This window comes from Bos javanicus, chromosome 10 (genome assembly GCF_032452875.1).
Source record: "Bos javanicus breed banteng chromosome 10, ARS-OSU_banteng_1.0, whole genome shotgun sequence".
Classification (NCBI taxonomy): domain Eukaryota; kingdom Metazoa; phylum Chordata; class Mammalia; order Artiodactyla; family Bovidae; genus Bos; species Bos javanicus.
This window is the reverse complement of record NC_083877.1, coordinates 19,877,213-19,902,620: the sequence shown is the minus strand read 5'-3', so window position 1 is coordinate 19,902,620 and position 25,408 is coordinate 19,877,213. Positions and strand designations below refer to the sequence as shown.

Sequence of the window (25,408 nt, the reverse complement as noted above, 5' to 3'; positions counted from 1 at the left end):
TCCTATTTTCCTTGTAGAAATATCTACCTGCCATTTAATAAGCATTTCCCATATATGAGCCATGGAGGGATAAGAAGAATTTCTTTTTCCACTGTCAGCACCTAGTTGAGGGTCTCAAACATGATATCTGATTTGGTAGAAAATTCTCCTAATCGGTATCACAGATACCATTATTTTCTTCTCTAAACTCATTCAACGTATTTCTAATATCCAAATCCTCTTAAAGTGCTATTGTTTCATCATGTACTTTTGAAAATTGCTAGGGTATAACAGCTAATCAAAAGATCCCAACCTTTTAATTTGGTATTAAATAATCTGGCTTGTACACATCTTCTACGATGTACAATCTTATATTTCTGAGAATGCTAAACTACGCTGCTTTCTACTGTTCAAATGCAGTTTGAGCCTTCTTACTTATACACCTGAAATGTCATCCTTTTTTTCCACTTTGTGTAACGTGACCAATTTAAAATTCCATTCATCCTTCTATGCTAAGTTTAAATGCCATAGTCTCCAAGAAGCCTTCCTTGTTTGTCAAATCCAGCAGATGGCACTTATTCCCATTCAGAATTACAAACCTCTACCCTAGTAACTGTTCAGAACCTTTTAGATTCAATATGCTAGAAATATTGGAATGATTAGAGAATATATCGTCCATACTCAGATAACTTTGAGAGTGAACAAAAGGCACTTTTGATGATTATGCTGGGATAACAGACATAAACTAGAATGTCTCTGGCAAACTAGATTCATGGCCATCCTTGCAAAATGATAAACCTGACTAACCCTGTCAATAACTGTAACCGCAATAGACTGCAGAATTAAAAGACAAACTTGAAATTAAAAGAATGTAAATGATCCGTGTCTTAAAACATTAAGCTTTGTTAAAAGATAAAAGTGAATTTTGAAACTGAAAACCTAGTTATCAGTCCTAACGTTGATGCCAGCTAGCTCTGTGATACAAGGTGAGTCACTTAACTGAAACCCCAGCTCAGCTAGACTAGATACTCAGGTCTCCAAGGTCCATCCCAGCTCAACTCTCCATGAGTGTACATTCTTTTTCTGATGGACTACATAGTAGCATTAGTAACTATGAATTTTGATTTATACAGTATGTGTATTCAATAAAATACCTGGCTTACCAAAACAAAATTGCTTTCAATATTTTAATGAATTACACTGACTGTCTTAGTATTTATATGACATGATTCACCTTCCAAGGGAAAAATGCTGTAATAGAAGATGTTATATTTGGAGATAAGAAGATAAGCTACTTGGAGGTAGTTGCCAAATAACTGTTAAAAACCTACGTTTTTCTCACACAGCATTTTCTTTCAAGAAATAAAAACTCAGAAAGTTTTAAACTACCCTGAACACTAAGCACTTTTTTTTTGACTTAAAAATAGTCAAAATCACTATGTATAGACCTGATTGCAATACTCCAAGCTTAATTTCTAATAGTTTTTACTTGGCTTTTCAAAAACTTACAACAGTACATTGTTCTCGCCTCATGTTTAGATTTTTCCAGTCCTACACCTCATATATAATCAGAGTTAACAGATTCTTGTGTAGATTTTTAAAACTTTCTTACACCACCACCATTACCTATCTATTGGGGCTTCCCTGGTGGCTCAGCGGTAAAGAATCCCACTGCATGCAGGAGATGTGGGTTCAATTCCTGGGTAGGGATGATCCCCTGGAGAAGGAAATGTCAACCCACTGCAGTATTCTTGCCTGGGAAATCTCCTGGACAGAGGAGCCTGGCCGGCTACTGTCCACAGGGTTGTAAGAGTCACACATGACTTAGCAACTAAACCACTACCACCACACATACAAGCATACATAAATCCAAAGCCCTCTCTCCTACCACTTCCACAAATCTTTTCTGCAACTTGCTTTATTGGTAATATAACTTGAGTATTTCCCCATATCTACCTCATTTACCTTATATAGATCTACATTATTAACAGGTATCTGGTATTACATTATATTCATGTATTTGTTAATAATCAGCCTCCTTATTGGCTGCATGATTGAACTGTTTCCAGATTTATGCTAGTCTAACACAAATATCTTTAAATATTTAGTAACTATTTCCCCAAGACAAATTATAAAGAGGATTATATGATGAAAGGGTATGTGAATTCTAAATTATTATTAAGTTACATTTCAAAAAAATTTATATTGTCATCAAGAATGCAAAACACTAGCCTCCTCATACTCAAGTCTGATGAGAATAGAGAAGTTAAAACAAAAAAGGTAAACCTTTAAGTACTGACATGTACATAAAATACTATTTGGTAAAATCACAAAACATGATTTCATATCTGCAAATAAAAAGATATAAAGCTTTTACATGAATGTGTATCTATATACATATACATACACACACATATATACATATATATAGAGAGAGAGAAGATTACTATAATGCTCAGGTCCCAACTTGCACAGCCCATCAGAAAGGCCTCTCTGTGTATCCTATTTAAAGGAACTCTCAATATACCCTCAATAACTCTTAATCAGAGCATTCTTTTTATTTTCCTTAAGTACACACAAGACTGAATTAATTTTGTTTATTTATTTGCTTAAGGTCTGTCTCCGTTAATACAACAGAAGCACTATGAGGGCAAAGAATCATATCTGCTTGTTGATTATTTAATCCCCACCATGTAGTGCAATGCATACAGAATTTTATATCACAGAATTCTGTTCAACAAATATTTACTGAATGAATAAACACATATACAATGTCTGTTAACAAGGGCTATCTCTAGAAAGTGAGCCTGGGGAAGGATGAAAAGAAAAGTCCATTTACTTTTATTTTAGTCAATTATGCATTCTAAGTTTTGACCATGAACATATATTATGTTCATCTACTTTCATGCCAAGCTTAGTTTTATTTCAAATACCTTGCAATCTGGTCACACAGATCTTTTCTCCTATTTTACAGATTTTAATGATTTAACTGAATATTGAATGGATTTTTGTTATCTCTTTAAAAATCCTCAAAATTTGCTTCATGAAGTTAGCCTTTTATGTGCACTTTGATTTGCTTTAGTAACAACTGAATTCACATTCAGTAGTTTTGCCTTTGCATACTCTTTCAAATTACTACTACCTTAGAGTACTTACCTGAGAAGGCAATGGCACCCCACTCCAGTACTCCTGCCTGGAAAATCCCATGGACGGAGGAGCCTGGAAGGCTGCAGTCCATGGGGCTGATGAGGGTAGGACACGACTGAGCGACTTCACTTTCACTTTTCACTTTCATGCACTGGAGAAGGAAATGGCAACCCACTCCAGTGTTCTTGCCTGGAGAATCCCAGGGACGGGGCTGCCTGGTGGGCTGCCGTCTATGGGGTCGCACAGAGCCAGACACGACTGAAGACTTAGCAGCAGCAGAGTACTTACAATGTACAAAATACTTTACATATATTGTTCCATTTGCCCCTGAGAGGTGTACTGTGGAAAGGTTATTGCTTATACTATTGATTATTGTTCATACTATTATTATTATTTCTTATCTATAAAGATAAGAAAACTGATACTCAGAGATTACCTCACCTTAGTAGGGCTAAGACATGAAGCATTCAGATTTTGAGCTCCAGGTTTGTTTCATTATACACACTGTAGCAGGTAACATAAAATTATTAACTGGGAATGCCTTAATCTTTCTACAAATAATGTATCTATCTATTTTAATACCTAGACAGAAAGGGTATCTTGAAAAGCACCTTATATTTAATGCATCTATTTCTAAAACTACATTTAATAGATTATTTGAGTGATGCAGGACCTCAGATCATTTAATTCCTTAATTACATATAAAATTTAAAAATCACAGAATTTCAGTACCTGATCCAATCACTCAGCAAGTTAATGCCAGATAAAAACTAGAACCCAGGGATTGACATTAGATGCATTTTCAATATTTGAAAGCTCCTAGACATGGAATTCATGTTAAGAAGTCAAATTTCAACACAACTATCTTGAGTTTAGACTTTTCTTATAGTTATAATTACTAGTTGTTGCTGTTGTTTAGTCACTAAGTTGTGTCCAACTCTTTTGTGATCCCATGGACAGCAGCCCTCCAGGCTCCTCTGTCCATGGGATTTCCCAGCCCACTAATACTGGAGTGGGTTGCCATTTCCTTCTCCAGGGGATTTTCCTGACCCGTGGATCAAACCCATGTCTCCTGCATTGGCAGGCAGAATCTTAACCACTGAGCCACTAGGGAAGCCCATAATTACTAGTACAAAAAAGCAAAAAACTAACTGGAATTTATGTTTTAATTAAAATCAACACCAACTATTATACATTCTAGTGCATCAGATTTAAAATATTCCACTAATGACTAACAATTTCCTGCTATCTAGCCAACTTTTAATCCTGCCAGGTCATTAGTCACTTATTCCAGAACTTCTACTACTCAATATTTACCTCAGATACAAAATGGAATTTTTTACAAATGCTTCTGTTAAAAAAAAAAAGTAAAATTCAGTATATGTATCCTTATCTCCCATGGCCATAATATCCTAGAAGTCATTTAATGAGTTGGTAAAGTATGAATTTCCTTTACTAAAAACAAGTTCACATTACTCCCTTTTCATCAATCCTCTTTCCCTTACTGGAACGAAAAACCTGCCAATTATCAGACTTGACATGAATGAATGTACAGAGAAAAATTACATTTGTGTTTTTATATTTTAGCCTTACATGATAGTTTTAGAATCTATTTTTAAATTCCAACTGACAGGAAGAAAGGGTAATAAAAAGTTAACAGACAAAAACACATTTTACCTTATTTCTTACTACTCATACTTGCAATAATTTATATGCTAATACTTAAAAAAATTCAAACATGATTATAAAAGAAAGTATATTAGCATAAAATGCAATAATTTGAACTAGCAGCAAATAATACTGCCGTGTTAAATAGCTTTAAAGCCATAATCTTCTAAAATCAAGAATTACTGTTCCAAAAATGCATGTGTAAACATTAAAAATTACATTTTAAATGTTTAATATTAAGGAAGTATGTTTGACATGAAACTCAGAGAAACAAGAGAATGGTATGGTGGTTGCCAGGGGTTGAGGGATGGAAGAAATGGGGAGATGTTGGGAGATGGGGAAATGGGGAGAAGTCCAAGAGTATAAACTAGTTTAAGAGTTGTAAGTTCTAGGGATGTAATGTACAACATGTTGGCTATAGTTAACAATTCTGTAGTGGATACTTGAAAGTTGGTATGAATATTGAACTTTAATGTTTGCACCATAACAACAAAAGGATGTGTTAACTAACCTTACTGTGGTAAACATTTTGCAATATACATACATATATATCTATACACACACACACACACACACATACATCAAACCATCACATTGTACACACAGTGTTCACCTTAAACTTACACAATGTTTTATATGTTAATTATGTCTCAATAAAGCTGCAGGGGTGGAAAGGAAGTATGTCTGAGACATACTCATTCTCAAATAATACTTCCCAATTTGATTAGAAACCGTGTCCTAGTGTTGTTGCACAGATGTTTCATATATTTTAACTATAATTATGAAATTTCATTTAATGTTCATAGGTGATAATTTACTTAAAAATCATGCTATCCAATTATATCACAGCCCAACTGTGGGTGCTTGAAAGTACCTTCTTGAATCCAAACACTAGCCAACATCTTGATGGTCAGGATTTACAGCTACACACTTCCAAGGAGAATCGGAAAATTCCTTTTACAAAAATAAGACTTTGTGTCAAAGATGCTCAAATACTTTCACGTTACTTTTAAACAAGGTATAGGAAGATAAGCACCATCACAACAAGTTTCTTTCCACTTTCCATAATTTATCCCGTGGTGTTTCTAGTGCTCAAGTGTCTCAGAGGTAGCAATGAAGATGTGCTACCTGACTCTGTGGTTCGTAGATCTCCATCACAGGTCCTCCCTGGAGTTAGTCACCATTGTGCTTCTTCTAGTTATCCACATACCAAGTCTGACTTTTTCTCTTGTCCTTTTATCCTCAACCTCCTGCCCCTCTTCTGCTTTTCCCCACCTACCCAAACTTCTTTAAATTAAAAAAAAATGTAAGTGACACAGACTTTCACTGACTCTCACAAACTATCAGGGCTAAAAGATATGTACCAGAGTAGAGTGCCTGGCAAATTTTTTTTTATAAAGAGCCAGAGAGTTAATGTTTTAGGCTTGGGGGACATATAGTCTCAGACTAAACTACTCACTTCTGTCATTATAGAGTCAAAATTTTTTACAGACTGGACAGAGACAATCTGTGAACAAACATCTGTGGCTGTGTCCAATAAAACTTTATACACAAAACCAGGAGGCTGGCTGGATATGGCCTGTGGGCCACTATTTGCCAACTTTAATCTTGTCCATCCTCCTTTGAATACCTCTACATCGACGATTCCCAAATTGCACCTTTTAAGATATTCATGGGTCTACTTAAAAAAAAAAAATCCATGGCCAAATAGATTTGGGAAATGCTATATATGCTCATGGAGATTTACAATGCTATGAACACAAAGGAAAAAGTTCCAAGTGGGTCAGACTCTACCCTTCTCCCGCAGGCTACTTGAGTCTCTGGTCCTTGTTCCACTAAATCAAAGGATATCAATGAGGTTTATCAGAATTTGCTCTGTTTACTTCCTGATACACAGCCCAGCTCTCTTGTGAAGGGTGTTATTTGTAACTCTTAACTGCTATCCATGATGTTTTTGGTAAAGTTCTCAAAATTATGTATTTGGTATCTTTTCTAAACTGTAGCACTGACTAAAAGATGGCTTTGCTTATTAATTAAAAAAAACTTACTAATTATAAAAGTAATATAGAGCTATTTTAGAAAACTGAGAAATTTTGGTGTGGGAATGTCTCAGTGTGTAACATATTAATCTTTTCAACTAAATTTGGATTATTTGATACATATTATTTTGTACTTTACCACTTGACCAAGATTTCCCTGCTACCAGTAAAGACTGTTCAAAGGCATGGTTTTTAATGGCCAAATAACTTTGCCATCATAAGTTTGCACTATACTTATTTTAACTATTTCCTCTATTTGGGGATATGCAAGTCATTTCCTAACTCTTCTCTCTGTATCCCTACCTTTTTTCTCTTTTAATTACCAGTGATGATATTAATAGTTTTTGTCCTAATCTCTGATTCCTTCCTTAGGGAAAAATCCTAAAATAACAATTAATGGGTTGAGTCAGTAATGTTTAAGATAATTGTCCAAATGGATTTAATAAATGATGTAACAGTTTACATTTTCACTGAGGGTGAAAGACATAAACATAATCACCCTAACCAGTCATAATAAATGAACATTATAGTGAATGTTCATTAACACATATAAAATCTTTATTAGGTAAAAATGGCATATCACCAAAAGTGATTTAATTTTATATCTTTAAGTAAGGTGAAACATTTGTCATGTTTAGAAACTATCTTTATCTTTGCCATATCGTGAATTATATGCTTATGCCAGTCACTTTATCCTATCCATTTGTGTGCATTCCTGTTACATTCACAACACTCAGTTCAGTTCAGTCACTCAGTCATGTCCAACTCTTTGCGACCCCATAAACTGCAGCACGCCAGGCCTCCCTGTCCATCACCAACTCCCGGAGTCACCCAGACCCATGTCCATTGAGTCGGTGATACCATCCAAACAAATTTCTGTAATTCTTATATTCTTCCCTAGCTTGTCCTCTTTAGTTAGTTAAAGTATTTCTCATACTTTACATATAAAGCATTTACATTTTTATATCCTGAGACACCAAATTTTTCATCTGTGTTCCTTCATTTCTTTTATAAATTAAATTATGATAGATTGGAAATAATCTAAATGCTTATTAAATGGTGAATGAATTAATAAATCCTGGTGTACTGTAAATGGTGAGACTCTTCTATCATCTTTCAACATTTTTATGGATTTAATTTAAATTTTAACTCTTAATTCAACTCTTCATTGATATAAGGTAAATATATAGTTTAATTCTTTCCAAATCACTAACAAATTGTTTATTCCATATAATGTATGATCCTTTCAACCTACACTGATTTCATATTTCACTTTTTCATACATTCAAGAATTGTGAAGTGTTATTTTTTCTATATAAGTTCCCTTTCCCAGATTCTTTTAGTTAGACTATCATATTTTTTAAATGATATACATAAGCTTGAGATTAGAGAGAAGTGTTTTAAAAATCAGCAGGATAGATGCAGGTTCTATTAGAAATAACTTAAGTAACTGGAATTGGTAAGAAGGAAAAACCAGTAAGGGGATAAATCCTATCTTTAAGTAGATAAAATAAGACACAGAAAATAGTGGTGGTTTAAGGCAGAAATAAGAATGAGCTCCTGACCAGTATATATTTGTTACTTGGTGATAAGGTCATGGTTGGGGAAGGTGGGATTTTCAGTTGTCCTAATACAATTTTAGCTAAGATCAAGTATAATATGGGTGCTTCCCAGGTGGCAAAATGGTAAAGAATCCACCTGACAAGCAGAAGACGTGGGTTCAATCCCTGGGTTGGGAAGATTCCCTGGAGGAGGGCATGGCAACCCACTCCAGTATTCTTGCCTGGAGAATCCCATGGACAGAGGAGCCTGGTGGGCTAGAGAGAGTCCGTGGGGTTGCAGAGAGTCAGAGACAACTCAGCAACTGAGCACACAATACAGCCTCAGTATTAGATAGCACTGGTGCCTCTTCTTTCATGGCAGCCAGAATCTGCTTTGTATTTGTGTTGGTCTTTAGTGGTAGTTCCCTATTCTTCCTAGTAAAGACCTCTCTTAGCTATTGGTGTAGGATCATAGGGCCCATGGCAGTTTTATGCACTTCTTTCAGAGGTAAAGAGTTTTCTCTTCTACCCTTCCACAGCAGCAGTGGGTCTTTGCCTGTGTCCTAGAGACCAGATGGTCCTCCCCCAAGAAGCAGAGTAGCTTTGCTTCTAATGTCCTGCCAGTGATTTATGAAGTAAGTTTTTCTGCCCCTCCCCTACTTGTTGGAGGCTGAAGGGAGTCTGAGTAAACGGGAGGGGCTTCGTACCTCTCCCAGCATCCACAGAGCACCTCCTTCACCTTTACTCCACCAAAACGACTTTTTTCGAGTCTCTACCTTGTCCCCAGTCTTAACACTGAACATCCTCTGAAGCCCCAGGGAAATATATTTGCAAGCAAGTGTGAACTCCCCTTTTATCTGAGGCCCCCAGTGATTCCAAACTAGGCCATACTTAGTCTTCAAAATTCTGTTAAAATTTTAGTTAATTTCTTCTTATGCATTTCTATGGCAGCCATCTCTTTCTCTCGTGTTCTACCAAAGGTCAAACAATTCATGACCCATTCTTGGGGAGAGGAGGGTTGTCTAATTCTTTGCCATTTAGGTTACTTGGTTGTTTTGCAAGCTCAGCTCTCTGATGGGCTCACAGAAATTATGGTTTTGTAGATGATCCAGCTTTTGATCATAGGTGAGGGTGGTATGTTCTATGTACATTCTTTACAGCTTGAGTAGAAGTTTCCTTCCACTTCAATTAAATTTCTTCTTCTATTTTTGTAAAGGCATCATCATTTTTTCCGTCATCCAAATAAAACCTTAGAAGTATATCTGATTCCTCTATAATAATGTTTTACACCCAATCAGTTGATAAAGTCTGAATTAGATACTACCATCTCTTTATTAGGATTCTATTTCTCTAGTACAAGTACTTATTATTTCCTCATGGTCTTATAACAATATTTCTTCAGCCACTGTCTTCTAATTAAATCTGACTTTGTTATTAGACTCCCTTACTACAGAATTGCTTTGATTGCTTGTAACTAAGGCCATGATTAATCTGATCCTGTTCTGCTTCAACACGCCACCTTTCCATAGGAACAGATACTCTAATTATTCTGTTTCCATACTGAGCCAGGTCCTCTTTTTAACATCTGGTCCTATCATTTGAAGTCTATTACAAAGGGAACACATTGCATGAAAAACTTCCCTGTTCACATAGAATTCCTCTCTCCTAAACTGTATGCTGCCTTATTTGAATTATTATGGACTGGGTATTCAAGTCATGCACATCTCTCACATCCCTTACAATATCAAAAACTTCAGAAAGGCAGAGATAAGATTTTATAAATTGTTATAATTTCCTTTAGTTTTCTGCAGAAATATTTATCTCGCAAATTAAAATACCAAAAATAATAACAAGACATTTACTCTCCTTCTTGGAATCCATGCATCCTTAAGGCATACCTGACAAGGTCACTAAAAATTTTCAGTAGCTCACAAAATGTCTGTTTTTGAAAGCTTGTTTCAAAAAGGATAAAACACAGGTCAGTTCAGTTCAGCTGCTCAATCATGTCTGACTTTTTGCGACTCCATGGGCTGCAGCATGCCAGGCTTCCCTGTTCATCACCAACTCCGGGAGCTTGCTCAAACTCATGTCTATTGAGTTGGCGATGCCATCCAACCATCTCATCCTCTGTTGTCCCCATCTCAAACCAGTATATAAAAATCCTATATGCTATTTGAGTGAAAAGCCAGAGTGGATGCCATCTTTGCCAATGAGCTTTCCTGACCACAATGGAACCTGAACTTAAATTTGACTCAGATATCAAATCAGATGTCTAAAGCAGCTCTTCCTTATGCATTCTTGAGAAATGCACAAAATGAAAAACACTTTTCCTGCTAAAACAAATAGTATACCCAACAGCTACCCTTATCAATTTCACATAAAAGTGTCATCCAACAATTCAACTTTTAATAATTTAGTATGAGAAAATAATCATATAAGGAAGTTCAGCATAGCCTTGTTCATCATAATAAAAAACAGGAAACAATTTAAATATTAACCAATAGGGAATCACTTATATAAAACAAAGTGCATACATACTATTCAACAATGAAAAATGTTTATGCAGATGTATATTCAATGATATGGAAACATGTCCAAAGCATGCTGTTGCAAGAAAACAGGTTATAAAACCATATACACATCTATGCATGCTTATACCCAGTACTCCTAGATGGCAGGGATTAAAGCATGTGCCTGTAATCAATTTACTATTTAAGCTCCACATTCATACTTCATTGCCTGCTCTGCAAAAATGAAGCTGAGCCCTTTACATTATTTCTCCTTTTGCCAGCTGACATGTGTTAAAACCTTATCAGTACAGAGTGCTGGTGAGTAGCTTCCTTCAGTACCCCAACTCTGCTGGTGTATTCTTTTTTTTTTAAGGCAGAATGCCTTCACTGAGACATCTCCTTGTGAACAACTTTTCCTCAGCACACTAGACAGCAGGTTTTTAGCAAGCTTCTGTGGGATGGGAGCATGGCTGCTTCTCCATCACCCATTAAACCATGGCCACATCCTCTCCAACATGGTCTGGATCAGTCCGGAGAGAGGCCTCTTCCTGAACATTCTCAGACCTATGGGTTGTGGCTGCTCCTATGTCTGCCATTCTTTTATATTCACTAGAATTCTTTTTACTTCTTACTAGCCAATTCCTTGGTACTTCAATCCCCTGTTATAGTTAATAGATTTTTACCAAACAATATTTAATTTTTTAATTTGGTTTTAAGTGAAATTACTTTGCGGTTTCCTTAGAACTGACCCTGACTGATAAAAAAAATGAGTTTTTTCTCCCCTTTTTACTTCTCAATGTTGTCTGAATTTTTAGTAAGTATTTTTTGGGTGTGTGAAAATCAGAAAAGGCAAGTTAATTTTTACTTTGGAAAAATTAAAGAAAAATTCACTGCAAAATAAACATTAAAGTTTTTCTACTTTAATAGATTAGAAATATATTTGTAAGATTAAGATTAAATCTGAAGAGTATCCATTTATTGTCTAAGACTATAAATGTTCAGTTTTTCCTTTCTTAATACCAATTTCTCTGCAACAGTATCCAAAACTGTGTTTCTCAGTCACTTAAAAAAAGATAATTTAGATGGCTATTTTTTCTCTCTTAGTTATGCCATATATTAGCCTTTATAAACAGTTTATTAATCACTAGGTATCCTGGAGTGATAGGTCCTCTGATAGGTATGAGCTCTTCACACACAGTCTCTCTCAGCTTACTATTTCAGTCCCTCTTACCATGTTCAAGGATTATCAGCTGGGCTCCAGCTTGTGCATTTCCAACATCATTTTCAGCAATGCATTGATAGAACCCTTCATCTGATTTCACCAGACCCAAAACTTGAAGATTATGTTCCTTCTGAGGAAGAAAAAAACAAAATTTTATGATTCAACTGATGAACATTAGTTCAAATCTCAAGGATATGCTCTTTCTGGAGAGGAAAAAAAACAAGTACAATTATATGATTCATATAATGAATATTATTTACCTATGAACATGTTGACTCAGTTTTAATGACAAGGTACTGACTTAACTAGCAAAGGAAGCACTATCATCAACAATTAAGAATTCAATCCTTATAGGAAGGCATGTCTGCAATGCATGCAAACTTATACTTTTGCTTGGTGGGAATATCTGGCATGAAATACTAAGTCACCACAGTGAAAGTCTGAATTTGTGAATTCAAGGCACTTTCTTAAAATTATTTCTAATATCTATTGTTATAGCAGATTAGAACCCCCCTATATAAAAGTTTTTCCTAAACTATCAAGTACGATATGAATGTCAACTATCATTATTGCTATTGATATAATACAACATAAGTTTAAGATTTTTTATAATAGGATGAAAATAATGATAAAGAGTAAAATGCTAAGTTAACTGTAACATGCTGCTTTTTAATTAGGATTAAATACTTGTGAATTACTTTTTTGTAACATAAAACATTATGCATTTTAAAAATAGAAAACTGTATTCCTATGAAGAATGAATTACTTATGTGAGAAATTTGTAATTAGACATTAAGTCTTTAACAACTATAATTACTTCTGATTATGTCTATGAATGTCATATATGCATCTTAAGATATATCACTTTTTTAAAACCTAGATAATGCTATTATAAGGATATTAGATGATAATAATAGTAACAGTGGATAACATTTACTAAAGTGAAAGTGAGAGTCGCTCAGTTGTGTCCAACTTTTTGTGATCCCAGGACTATACAGTCCATGGAATTCTCCAGGCCAGAATATTGGATTGGGTAGCTGGTCCCTTCTCCAGGGGATCTTCCCAACCCAAGGATTGAACCCAGGTCTCCCGGATTGCAGGTGTTCTTTACTAGCATTTACTATATATCTATGAAGTAAAAAGCAGAAATGGCTGAGTCTTCTTAATAGATTAAGGCTAAATAATTACTTTTGCTTTACTTTTTAAAAGAATCTTTATGTCTATTTTCACAACAACTGCCCAACACTGGGTATACTTATTTTGAAGGGCTTGAGCATCAGTATAACAAGGACAGATTTCTGCTCCTTGACTACAGAGCTATGAAGACGACGGGGGCATGTGAATACACACACAGGATAATCATTATCCAGAAAGTGGTGCAGGCTGTATTTAAAAATGCTAGTATGTCTGAGTAGGAGGACAAGACTGTTGATCAGGGAACGTGAATTTCAGGCTGAGTTCGAACACTGGTTTCCTCTGTGATCGTATATGAGCTACCAAAACATTTCTGGGCTAGCCTTCTCATCAGCCAATGAAAAGATTATATTCTAAGTGAATTTTTCTATGTTCATCCTAATACACCAGTTCATGTACTATGGATAACAGATCTCTTGGTGACTACATTTAAAGGGACTTAAAGGTTTCAGAGCTAAGTTTCTTTGAAAGATACTTACTACAATCTTAAAGTAATCACTTGGGATAACCATATCCCCATTCTTGACCCACTTCACAGTTGGAGTTGGCTTTCCAGTGACTTCACATTCAAACACAATATCCATAGATTCATGAGCATATATATTTGTAGGCTGCTTCAGGAATTCAGGTTGGGCTTTAAAATAGAAAGGAAATTAAGATATTAATAAAAGTAAAAATAGCTATTTGTATTTCAAACAATTAAAAAGTCACAGAATTCATAAAGTTTTTAATTATTTGAGACTTTCACATTTTTTAGAAAAACGTAACATATATTTTTAAACATATGTTAGGAACATATCTTTAAAAAATGATATTCTGGTCTACTTAACTGGCAGAATAATTATAATGATAATTCTGAGTTTCTCTGTTGAGAAATATTTACTAAGTTGACTGTACTGAAAAATTGGAAAGTTCTAAGCTGTCTTTAAAAATGAATATGAAAGTCTATTTCCCTAAGATTTAAACCATTTTGGAAGAGCCACGGTTACAATTCAAAAAGAGTTGATAAAACCGACATTATCTTCCTTTTCAGTCAAGATCGATGAGTAACCCACCCTCTAAAGAAATACAAATGTCACATTCAGTTCACTTCAGTTGTTCAGTCGTGTCCAACTCTTTGCGACCCCATGAACTGCAGTATGCCAGGCCTCCCTGTCCATCACCAGCTCCCAGAGCTTACTCAAACTCATTTCCATCGAGTCGGTGATGCCACCCAACCATCTCATCCTCTGTTGTTCCTTTATCCTCCTGCTTTCAATCTTTCCCAGAATCGGGGTCTTTTCCAAGGAATCAGTTCTTCACATCAGGTGGCCAAAGTATTGGAGTTTCAGCTTCAGCATCAGTCATTCCAATGAATATTCAGGACTGATTTCCTTTACGATTGACTGGTTTGATCTCCTTGCAGTCCAAGGGACTCTCAAGAGTCTTATCCAACACAACAGTTCAAAAGCATCAATTCTTCAGCACTCAGCTTTCTTCACAGTCCAACTCTCACATCTATATATGACTGCTGGAAAAACCACAGCTTTGACTGACAGACCTTTGTTGGCAAAGTAATGTCTCTGCTTTTTAATATGCTGTCTTGGTTGGTCAAAACTTTTCTTCCAAGAAGCAAGTATCTTTTAATTTCATGGCTGCAGTCACCATCTGCAGTGATTTTGGAGTCCCCAAAATAAAGTCTCTCACTGTTTCCATTGTTTCCTCATCTATTTGCCATGAAGTGATGGGACCAGATTCTAAGATCTTAGTTTCTGAATGCTGGGTTTTAACCCAGATTTTACACTCTCCTCTTTCACTTTCATCAAGAGGCTCCTTAGTTCTTCTTCACTTTCATCAAGAGGCTCCTTAGTTCTTCTTCACTTTCTGCCATACTGCTGTCATCTGCATATCCGAGGTTATTGATATTTCTCCCAGCAATCTTGATTCCAGCTTGTGCTTCATCCAGCCTGGCATCTCGCATGATGTACTCTGCTGCTGCTGCTGCTGCTAAGTCACTTCAGTCGTGTCCGACTCTGTGCAACTCCATAGATGGCAGCCTACCAGGCTCTCCCGTCCCTGGGATTCTCCAGGCAGGAACACTGGAGTGGGTTGCCATTTCCTTCTCCAATGCATGAAAGTGAAAAGTGAAAGGGAAGTCGCTCAGTCGTGTCTGACTCCTAGCGACCCCATGGACTGCAGCCCACCAGGCTCCTCCACCCATGGGATTCTCCAGGCAAGAGTACTGGAGTGGGGTGCCATTGCCTTCTCCGGATGTACTCTGCATATACGTTAAATAAGCAGGGTAACAATATACAGCCTTGATGTACTCATCTCCCAATTTGGAACCAGTCTGCTATTCCATGTCTGGTTCTAACTGTTGCTTCCTGACCTGCATACAGATTTCTCAGGAGGCAGGTCAGGTGGTCTGGTATTCCCATCTCTTTAAGAATTTTCCACAGTTTGTTGTGATCCACACAGTCAAAGGCTTTGGTATAGTCAATAAAGCAGAAGTAGATGTTTTTCTCTAATGTCACATTAGAGGCCTTAAATAGTTCACTCACTGCAACACACACACTTCCATTAGTAACACTCTTCATTACATGAAATGGTTTTTAAGGATGGGAGGTAGAGACAGAATCTTTGGGGACGAGTTAGATATATCTGGAAAAGCTTGGCAATTCCAGTATCTCCCTTTCCCCTTAACCCAAAGTTGTAAATTATTGGCTTAAAAATAACAAGATTCAAGAAGATTTTGAATTTAAAGGGTAAAAGTACATCTAGTCCAGCTTCCCACATAATGCCGTAATTTCCTATTCCTACAACATACATGACAAGTGGAACTTATAAACTTCTGTTTGAAGTTCCAAATGACAAGGAATTCCCTATATCAAATAATGACAACAGAGGCATTAAAAAAAAAAAATAAAAAACAGCTGGGCTAAAACGTGCTCAGCCTGCTGGAATTCTGATTGTGATTGGGCTGAATCTGCAGCAATTTAACACCTTAACAACGCTGAGTGTTCCTTCTATGAACATGGTTTCTCACTCTATTATTTAGAGCTTTGGTTTCTCTCATCAATGTTTTATATATTTCAATATACAAATTTTGTTCACACTTTGTTACGTGTACCCCTAAGTACTTCAAAAACTTTGATGTTACTATAAGTGGCATGTACTTTTTTTTTTTAGTTTCTAATTGTTCACTTAGTATTGAGAGATGAAACTGATTTATGCATATTGACCTTTTATCCCATGGTTATGCCTAACATATTCATTAGTTTCAGCAACTTTTTATAGATAATTCTGGGATTATCTACATAGGCCATGTTGCCTGGAACTAGAGACAGTTTTCGGAGAAGGCAATGGCACCCCACTCCAGTACTCTTGCCTGGAAAATCCCATGGATGGAAGAGCCTGGTAGGCTGCAGTCCATGGGGTCACTAAGAGTCAGGCAAGACTGAGCGACTTCACTTTCACTTTTCACTTTCATGCATTGGAGAAGGAAATGGCAACCCACTCCAGTGTTCTTGCCTAGAGAATCCCTGGGACGGGGGAGCCTGGTGGGCTGCCGTCTACAGGATCACACAGAGTTGGACACGACTGAAGCGACTTAGCAGCAGCAGAGACAGTTTTCTTTCTTTCTTTCTGATCTTCTTTCCTCTTTTTTCACTTTTTTAATCTATAGCACTGACTAGATGGGTTCAGGTCCTGGGAAGAAGTCCAGCCTAACTTTATAATTTGAGTAAATGAAGAGTAAGAGTATAGAGAGCAGGCAGAATCCCAAGTAAGCAGTAGAAGCCAAGGAAGATAAGAATGTATATAATATTAAGAAGTAACATAATAACACAATCAAGAAAATAAAGTCTGCACAACTAGATGAAGTCAGGGAAACTTATTAATAGTGAATTTAACTCTTTTCAAACATTGGTTATTGTTGTTCAGTAATCCAGTTGTGTCTGACTGTTTGTGACCCCATGGACTGCCGCACACCAGGCCTCCCTGTCTCTCAACACCTCCCAGAATTTGCCCAAGTTCATTTTTATTGCATTGGTGATGCTGTCCAGCCATCTCATCCTCTGACACCCTCTTCTCCTTCTGCCCTCAATAACTCCCAGCATCAGGGACTTTTCCAATCAGTTGTCTGTCTGCATCAGTTCAGTTCAGTTGCTCAGTCATGTCCGACACTTTACAACCCCATGGACGGCAGCACATCAGGCTTACCTGTCCATCACCAACTCCTGGAGCTTGCTCAAACTCATGTCCATCAAGTCGGTGATGCCATCCAACCATCTCATCCTCTGTCATCCTCTTCTCCTGCCTTCAATCTTTACCAGCATCAGGGTCTTTTCCAAGGAGTCAGTTTTTCACATCAGGTGACCAAAGTATTGGAGTTTCAGCTTCAGCATCAGTCCTTCCAATGAATTTTCAGGAATGATTTCCTTTACGATTGACTGGTTTGATCTCCTTGCAGTCCAAGGGACTCTCAAGAGTCTTATCCAACACGACAGTTCAAAAGCATCAATTCTTTGGCACTCAGCTTTCTTTATAGTCCAACTCTCACATCCATACATGACTGCTGGAAAAACCACAGCTTTGACTAGACAGACCTTTGTTGGCAAAGTAATGTCTCTGCTTTTTAACATGCTGTCTAGGTTGGTCATAGCTTTTCTTCTAAGGAGCAAGTGTCTTTTAATTTCATGGCTGCAGTCACCATCTGCAATGATTTTGGAGCCCCAAACTAAAGTCTCTCATTGTTTCCATTGTTTCCCCATCTATTGGCCATGAAGTGACGGGACTGGATGCTATGATCTTAGTTTTTTGAATGTTGAGTTTTAAGCCAACTTCTTGCATCAGATGACCAAGTGTTTGCATAAGATGACCAAAATTCAGCTTCAGCATCAGTCCTTTCAGTGAATATTTAGGGTTGACCTCTAAACATTGGTTAGTCACCTATATTTATCCTTCTATGAATTATCTACACATGTACTCTGCTATTTTTTCAGTTAGAGTATTCACAATTTTCTTATCTATTCATAAGAGCTTTTCACATCATGCCAGTTATCAATTCATGGTCTTTCAGCTCCAAATCCATTCTTCTTTGTAAGAGACCACTTCACAGGCAGTGCCCTGTCCTTCCATCAGGAGGGTTCATAATGTGTGACTGCGTCTCTCGTGATGTTAAAAGCCTTTGATAATCACAAAAGGAGTTGCAAAACAGTATTACTCATTCTATCACTCCTTCTACAAAGAAATTGGGCTGAATTTGCAGCAACTCAACCCCTGTACAATGTGGAATCTTCCTTTCTATGATTCTCCTCATCAACTATTTTGTTATCCTTAAGTATAACGCTTATAGAAAGAACAGGATAATGCTTGATTCTTTTCTTGGGCTTACCAATTTTCAAAACAATGATCTGGTTCTCTAATATCACATCCCAAATGTGATCAGTGAAGGCTTTTTAAAAGTATTATTATGAGTTCGTGGATTAAAATATATTTGGTTTGTTTCAATCCACTAAAGTTAACCCTCTTTTCATTTTCATACTATCCCATCTTTGACCAAAAGAAGCCTAGATCCACTGGAATTTCCTGAGTCCTTTTTGACATGACCCAAGTGGTCTTTAGTATCTTCTGGTCACTGATTTTAGGCCCTACTGTGGATAAAGCCAGGAAATCTGTACTTTTTAAATATAAAATTATGATTTCATTTTAGTATCTCCAATTAAGTTTGGGACTATAGGTTTTAACTGGAACCTATTCATTTTACATCTCTATTTCCTTTCTCTCAAGCAAAAAATTTCTGTTCTCAGTGATGCCAACTTAATTCCTTATACGCTTTATCTTACACCTAGTAGACTCAGAATAACAGTACCCACATTTCCATCAAGAGAAAAAAGTTGAGGATTTTGGGAGTTTGGCCTTGTGCATATTCTACTAGGTGTTTATTGTCCAATTACTATGTGACATTTATTTGAAACAGTTTCTTTCACTTGGAATTTTAACTCTCTGTGTGGCTATACTACCAAGTAGTTACACATTTAGAGTCATTTGTTTCATTTTGCTTCTCCTTTCTGGCAATTTTAAATAAATTTTTTAAAAAAAGGTATATTCCCAAACTTCCAAAACTATGTTGAATAGTAATGGTGAAAGTGGGCACCCTTGTCTTGTTCCTGACTTTAGAGGGAATGCTTTCAATTTTTCACCATTGAGGATAATGTTTGCTGTGGGTTTGTCATATATAGCTTTTATTATGTTGAGGTATGTTCCTTCTATTCCTGCTTTCTGGAGAGTTTTTATCATAAATGGGTGTTGAATTTTGTCAAAGGCTTTCTCTGCATCTATTGAGATAATCATATGGTTTTTGTTTCTCAATTTGTTAATGTGGTGTATTACATTGATTGATTTGCGGATATTGAAGAATCCTTGCATCCCTGGGATAAAGCCCACTTGGTCATGGTGTATGATCTTTTTAATGTGTTGTTGGATTCTGGTTGCTAGAATTTTGTTAAGGATTTTTGCATCTATGTTCATCAGTGATATTGGCCTGTAGTTTTCTTTTTTTGTGGGATCTTTGTCAGGTTTTGGTATTAGGGTGATGGTGGCCTCATAGAATGAGTTTGGAAGTTTACCTTCCTCTGCAATTTTCTGGAAGAGTTTGAGCAGGATAGGTGTTAGCTCTTCTCTAAATTTTTGGTAGAATTCAGCTGTGAAGCCATCTGGACCTGGGCTTTTGTTTGCTGGAAGATTTTTGATTACAGTTTCAATTTCCGTGCTTGTGATGGGTCTGTTAAGATTTTCTATTTCTTCCTGGTTGAGTTTTGGAAAGTTGTATTTTTCTAAGAATTTGTCCATTTCTTCCACGTTGTCCATTTTATTGGCATATAATTGTTGATAGTAGTCTCTTATGATCCTTTGTATTTCTGTGTTGTCTGTTGTGATCTCTCCATTTTCATTTCTAATTTTATTGATTTGATTTTTCTCCCTTTGTTTCTTGATGAGTCTGGCTAATGGTTTGTCAATTTTATTTATCCTTTCAAAGAACCAGCTTTTAGTTTTGTTGATTTTTGCTATGCCCACTTTCACCATTACTATTCAACATAGTTTTGGAAGTTTTGGCCACAGCAATCAGAGCAGAAAAAGAAATAAAAGGAATCCAAATTGGAAAAGAAGAAGTAAAACTCTCACTATTTGCAGATGACATGATCCTCTACATAGAAAACCCTAAAGACTCCACCAGAAAATTACTAGAACTAATCAATGACTATAGTAAAGTTGCAGGATATAAAATCAACACACAGAAATCCCTTGCATTCCTATACACTAATAATGAGAAAACAGAAAGAGAAATTAAGGAAACAATTCCATTCACCATTGCAACGGAAAGAATAAAATACTTAGGAATATATCTACCTAAAGAAACTAAAGACCTATATATAGAAAACTATAAAACACTGGTGAAAGAAATCAAAGAGGACACTAATAGATGGAGAAATATACCATGCTCATGGATTGGAAGAATCAATATAGTGAAAATGAGTATACTACCCAAAGCAATCTGTAGATTCAATGCAATCCCTATCAAGCTACCAACAGTATTCTTCACAGAGCTAGAACAAATAATTTCACAATTTGTATGGAAATACAAAAAACCTCGAATAGCCAAAGCAATCTTGAGAAAGAAGAATGGAACTGCAGGAATCAACCTACCTGACTTCAGGCTCTACTACAAAGCCACAGTTATCAAGACAGTATGGTACTGGCACAAAGACAGAAATATAGATCAATGGAACAAAATAGAAAGCCCAGAGATAAATCCACGCACATATGGACACCTTATCTTTGACAAAGGAGGCAAGAATATACAATGGATTAAAGACAATCTCTTTAATAAGTGGTGCTGGGAAAACTGGTCAACCACTTGTAAAAGAATGAAACTAGAACACTTTCTAACACCATACACAAAAATAAACTCAAAATGGATTAAAGATCTAAACGTAAGACCAGAAACTATAAAACTCTTAGAGGAGAACATAGGCAAAACACTCTCTGACATACATAACAGCAGGATCTTCTATGACCCACCTCCCAGAATATTGGAAATAAAAGCAAAAATAAACAAATGGGACCTAAGTAACCTTAAAAGCTTCTGCACATCAAAGGAAACTATCAGCAAGGTGAAAAGACAGCCTTCAGAATGGGAGAAAATAATAGCAAATGAAGCAACTGACAAACAACTAATCTCAAAAATATACAAGCAACTCCTACAGCTCAACTCCAGAAAAATAAATGACCCAATCAAAAAATGGGCCAAAGAACTAAATAGACATTTCTCCAAAGAAGACATACAGATGGCTAACAAACACATGAAAAGATGCTCAATATCACTCATTATCAGAGAAATGCAAATCAAGACCACTATGAGGTACCATTTCACACCAGTCAGAATGGCTGCGATCCAAAAGTCTACAAATAATAAATGTTGGAGAGGGTGTAGAGAAAAGGGAACCCTCTTACACTGTTGGTGGGAATGCAAACTAGTACAGCCACTATGGAGAACAGTGTGGAGATTCCTTAAAAAACTGGAAATAGAACTGCCTTATGACCCAGCAATCCCACTGCTGGGCATACACACTGAAGAAACCAGAAGGGAAAGAGACACGTGTACCCCAATGTTCATCGCAGCACTGTTTATAATAGCCAGGACATGGAAGCAACCTAGATGTCCATCAGCAGATGAATGGATAAGAAAGCTGTGGTACATATACACAATGGAGTATTACTCAGCCATTAAAAAGAATACATTTGAATCAGTTCTAATGAGGTGGATAAAACTGGAGCCTATTATACAGAGTGAAGTAAGCCAGAAGGAAAAACACCAATACAGTATACTAACGCATATATATGGAATTTAGAAAGATGATAACAATAACCCTGTGTACGAGACAGCAAAAGTGACGCTGATGTATGGAACAGTCTTATGGACTCTGTGGGAGAGGGAGAGGGTGGGAAGATTTGGGAGAATGGCAGTGAAACATGTAAAATATCATGTATGAAACGAGATGCTAGTCCAGGTTCAATGCACGATACTGGATGCTTGGGGCTGGTGCACTGGGACTACCTGGAGGGATGGTATGGGGAGGGAGGAGGGAGGAGGGTTCAGGAGGGGGAGCACATGTATACCTGTGATGGATTCATTTTGATATTTGGCAAAACTAATACAATTACGTAAAGTTTAAAAATAAAATAAAATTAAAAAATAAAATAAAATTAAAAAATAAAATAAAATAAAAGATGATTGGATATGACAGGAAAAAAAAAAAAAAGGTATATTCCAAGAGGTCTTGCTTCTACCCTATTTTCTCTACGCTCTTCCCTCTCTTCAACTATAGGTAACCATGAACATTTTAAAAAATGATTTACCCTTCCACTTAAAAAATTGTAAGCAAATAGTCACATACAATTTGTACCCATCCCTCTTTATTGGATTAAATAAATACACACGAAATGATCTTTCCCACGTTTGAAGCCTTCAGTCTTTAACCCCTATGGTACCTTGTTTCTGAGGAACTGACATATTCCTTAAGTCTAAAGGACTGCTGCTACTGCTGCTAAGTCGCTTCAGTCATGTCCGACTATGTGCGACCGCATAGACGGCAGCCCACCAGGCTCCCCCGTCCCTGGGATTCTCCAGGCAAGAACACTGGAGTGGGTTGCCATTTCCTTCCCCAATGCATGAAAGTGAAAAGTAAAAGTGAAGTCGCTCAGTCGTGTCTGACTCTTAGCAACACCATGGACTGTAGCCCGCCAGGCTCCTCCATCCATGGGATTTTCCAGGCAAGAGTACTGGAGTGGGGTGCCATTGCCTTTTCCATCTAAAGGACTGAGACTCCCCTTAAGGCAGAGTACATAATTCTGAAAAATAGCAACATTCTCTTCAAAAGAAAATCCAATTATAATTTTAGTATGCATTTTTAGTAAGCAGACTTTCAAAGACTATTAGAAAAAAATCATCACAATGTTCCATTCATCATTTACTTTTCCCTTTCATGAATCATAAAATAATACCTTTAAAATGTTCTTTGGATCTTAACTTCTCTGTAGATAGAATTCACCCCAATTAAACACAATGTAAGAGCAGATGTTTGTGGCTGGGAAGTTAAATTGATAACCAGAGAGCAAATGAGTCAATTACCATAAGAAAATAAGCATCCCAATGGAAGATTATGCATTTCGTTACCAACAAGATAATTAACCTTCAAATTCTCTTTGACAGTTCCCTATCCCTTCTAATGCCATCATCATTACACAAATAATTTTAATTGCTAAATGCACAAGTAGAACCTAATACTAAAACATATTATACTTGCAAAATTCCCTTACTGGGAACATCAGTGAATCACATCAGTGTTATACAATGCTGGAAATTGCCACTCAATTCAAAAACAATACACCAACACCAATGTTTCAAGGTTACTTGACTATGCTGCTATTTAGAAGATATACCAGTTTTCGTTTACATTAGCTCTGAAATGTTGGAGTTTCTATTGTTTGATTTGAAACATTTAAGCACTGAAATCCTTAAAAAAGTACTTTAAATAGAGAAACAAAGCAATTTTGCCCATTTTATGTTAAGCTTCACACTTGCTGTTTTTAAGTTTCTTTTCAATAATTCACAAGATTACATGTAAGTCCTTAAAGAAAACCCAACAAAATAAAGCCCAAGCATTTTTAACAACCTGAAATTCCTTCATGGATGTTGTCTGACAGTCTAATCATAAATATGCTAAGTACTGGCTCAACTAATGGAACAAAAATACATTGGAACCCTTAATACTTCTTGAGAAAGCTTCTTGTTCCAAGGAAGGTAAATGTTTCCCTTAATCTCCAGGTGAAACAGGTGAAACCAGTTATGAAGCAACAGAAAGACAGAGTTGTCACATGACCTTGAAATTATATTTCTATCCTCTCCCTGCACCTCCACACCCAGGTGCATTGCATTTCCTTAACCCTACTTCTCAACTTAGCTAACAGGTACTCATCCTTCAGATATGGGGAGGGAGGAGGATTCAGGATGGGGAACACATGTATACCTGTGGTGGATTCATTTCGATATTTGGCAAAACACAATACTGTAAAGTTTAAAAATAAAATAAAATTAAAAAAAAAAAAAAAAAAACCCCAATCCCTTAAAGAAGCTTTTCCTAATCCACAGCATCCCACACCCTGCCCTTTCTTTCTCATTCCTAGGCCATCACTGCCCTATTTACTACTGAAACCTCAGTGGCCTAAACCATAACAGGTGTTCAGTGCTGTTGTTCAATAGTTGTTGACATCAATGGTTACCTGAATTGTAAAAATCCTACTAGTCAGCACTATCAGAAAATTACATGTTGAGAACAAGAATTTTTCAAGCATTCTCAAGTTTCTCAAGGATTTAATATTTTATACCACTGCTTCGCCAATAGAAATTAATAAATCTATCTTTGCTGTGAATTTTCTGCATACGTTTTAAAATGTGCTTTTAAATGTTTATGATAATATAAAATCTTAATAATCATATAACTTCAGTGCTCACATTTATGTTTATAAACTGGCTTATATGATCGTAGAATTTATTCCTAGTGCAATGTTTCTCAAACTTGGAGTCTTAGGGTTCTTAAAGCTCTTAAATTGGACAAACACTATAAACATGATTTTTTATGTGTGAAGAAGTCACAAAAATCTTTATTAAATATAGGTTTCTCTTCCCTGACAAGACTGAATTGCGTTTTTTGAATGATGCCCCTCTATTATCATGAGGACCATTAACTGTGCCATGTTTACACAGAGAAGGCATGGAGGCCTCAAGGTTGATTATTTTCACTTTGTATTATACATACATTAGACATGCTCCCAAAATAGCTGAACTCAATGTGTAAGCTCTCTCCTTTCAGCACTGTAGAAGTGCACAAATGACTGAGGACAATGTTTCTCCAAGAGAAAATCATAGACTACATGCAGAGAAATGCAAAGATCTTAGAAAAGTGTTGGTTGTTGGGTTTCACCACACATGCTTGAGAATTCCAAACAGCTACAGAATCATCATCTTAACAAGTTTTTCCAGATTACTCTACCGTGCTGAGGTGTGAG

General features: G+C 36.4%; 1 protein-coding gene across 7 annotated transcripts in view; it reads right to left on the bottom strand.

Moving 5' to 3' along the window:
• The window catches only part of NEO1 (neogenin 1), a 240,569-nt gene that overhangs the window by 83,247 nt on the left and 131,914 nt on the right, over positions 1–25,408 (bottom strand). For all 7 annotated transcript variants that reach the window (XM_061430300.1, XM_061430303.1, XM_061430297.1 and 4 more), the window contains exons 6-7: positions 13,780–13,934; positions 12,116–12,236 (exon numbers count right to left, since the gene is read on the bottom strand). In XM_061430300.1, coding sequence (XP_061286284.1) covers positions 12,116–12,236; positions 13,780–13,934 — 276 coding nt within the window. The remainder of the gene's footprint in view (positions 1–12,115; positions 12,237–13,779; positions 13,935–25,408) is intronic.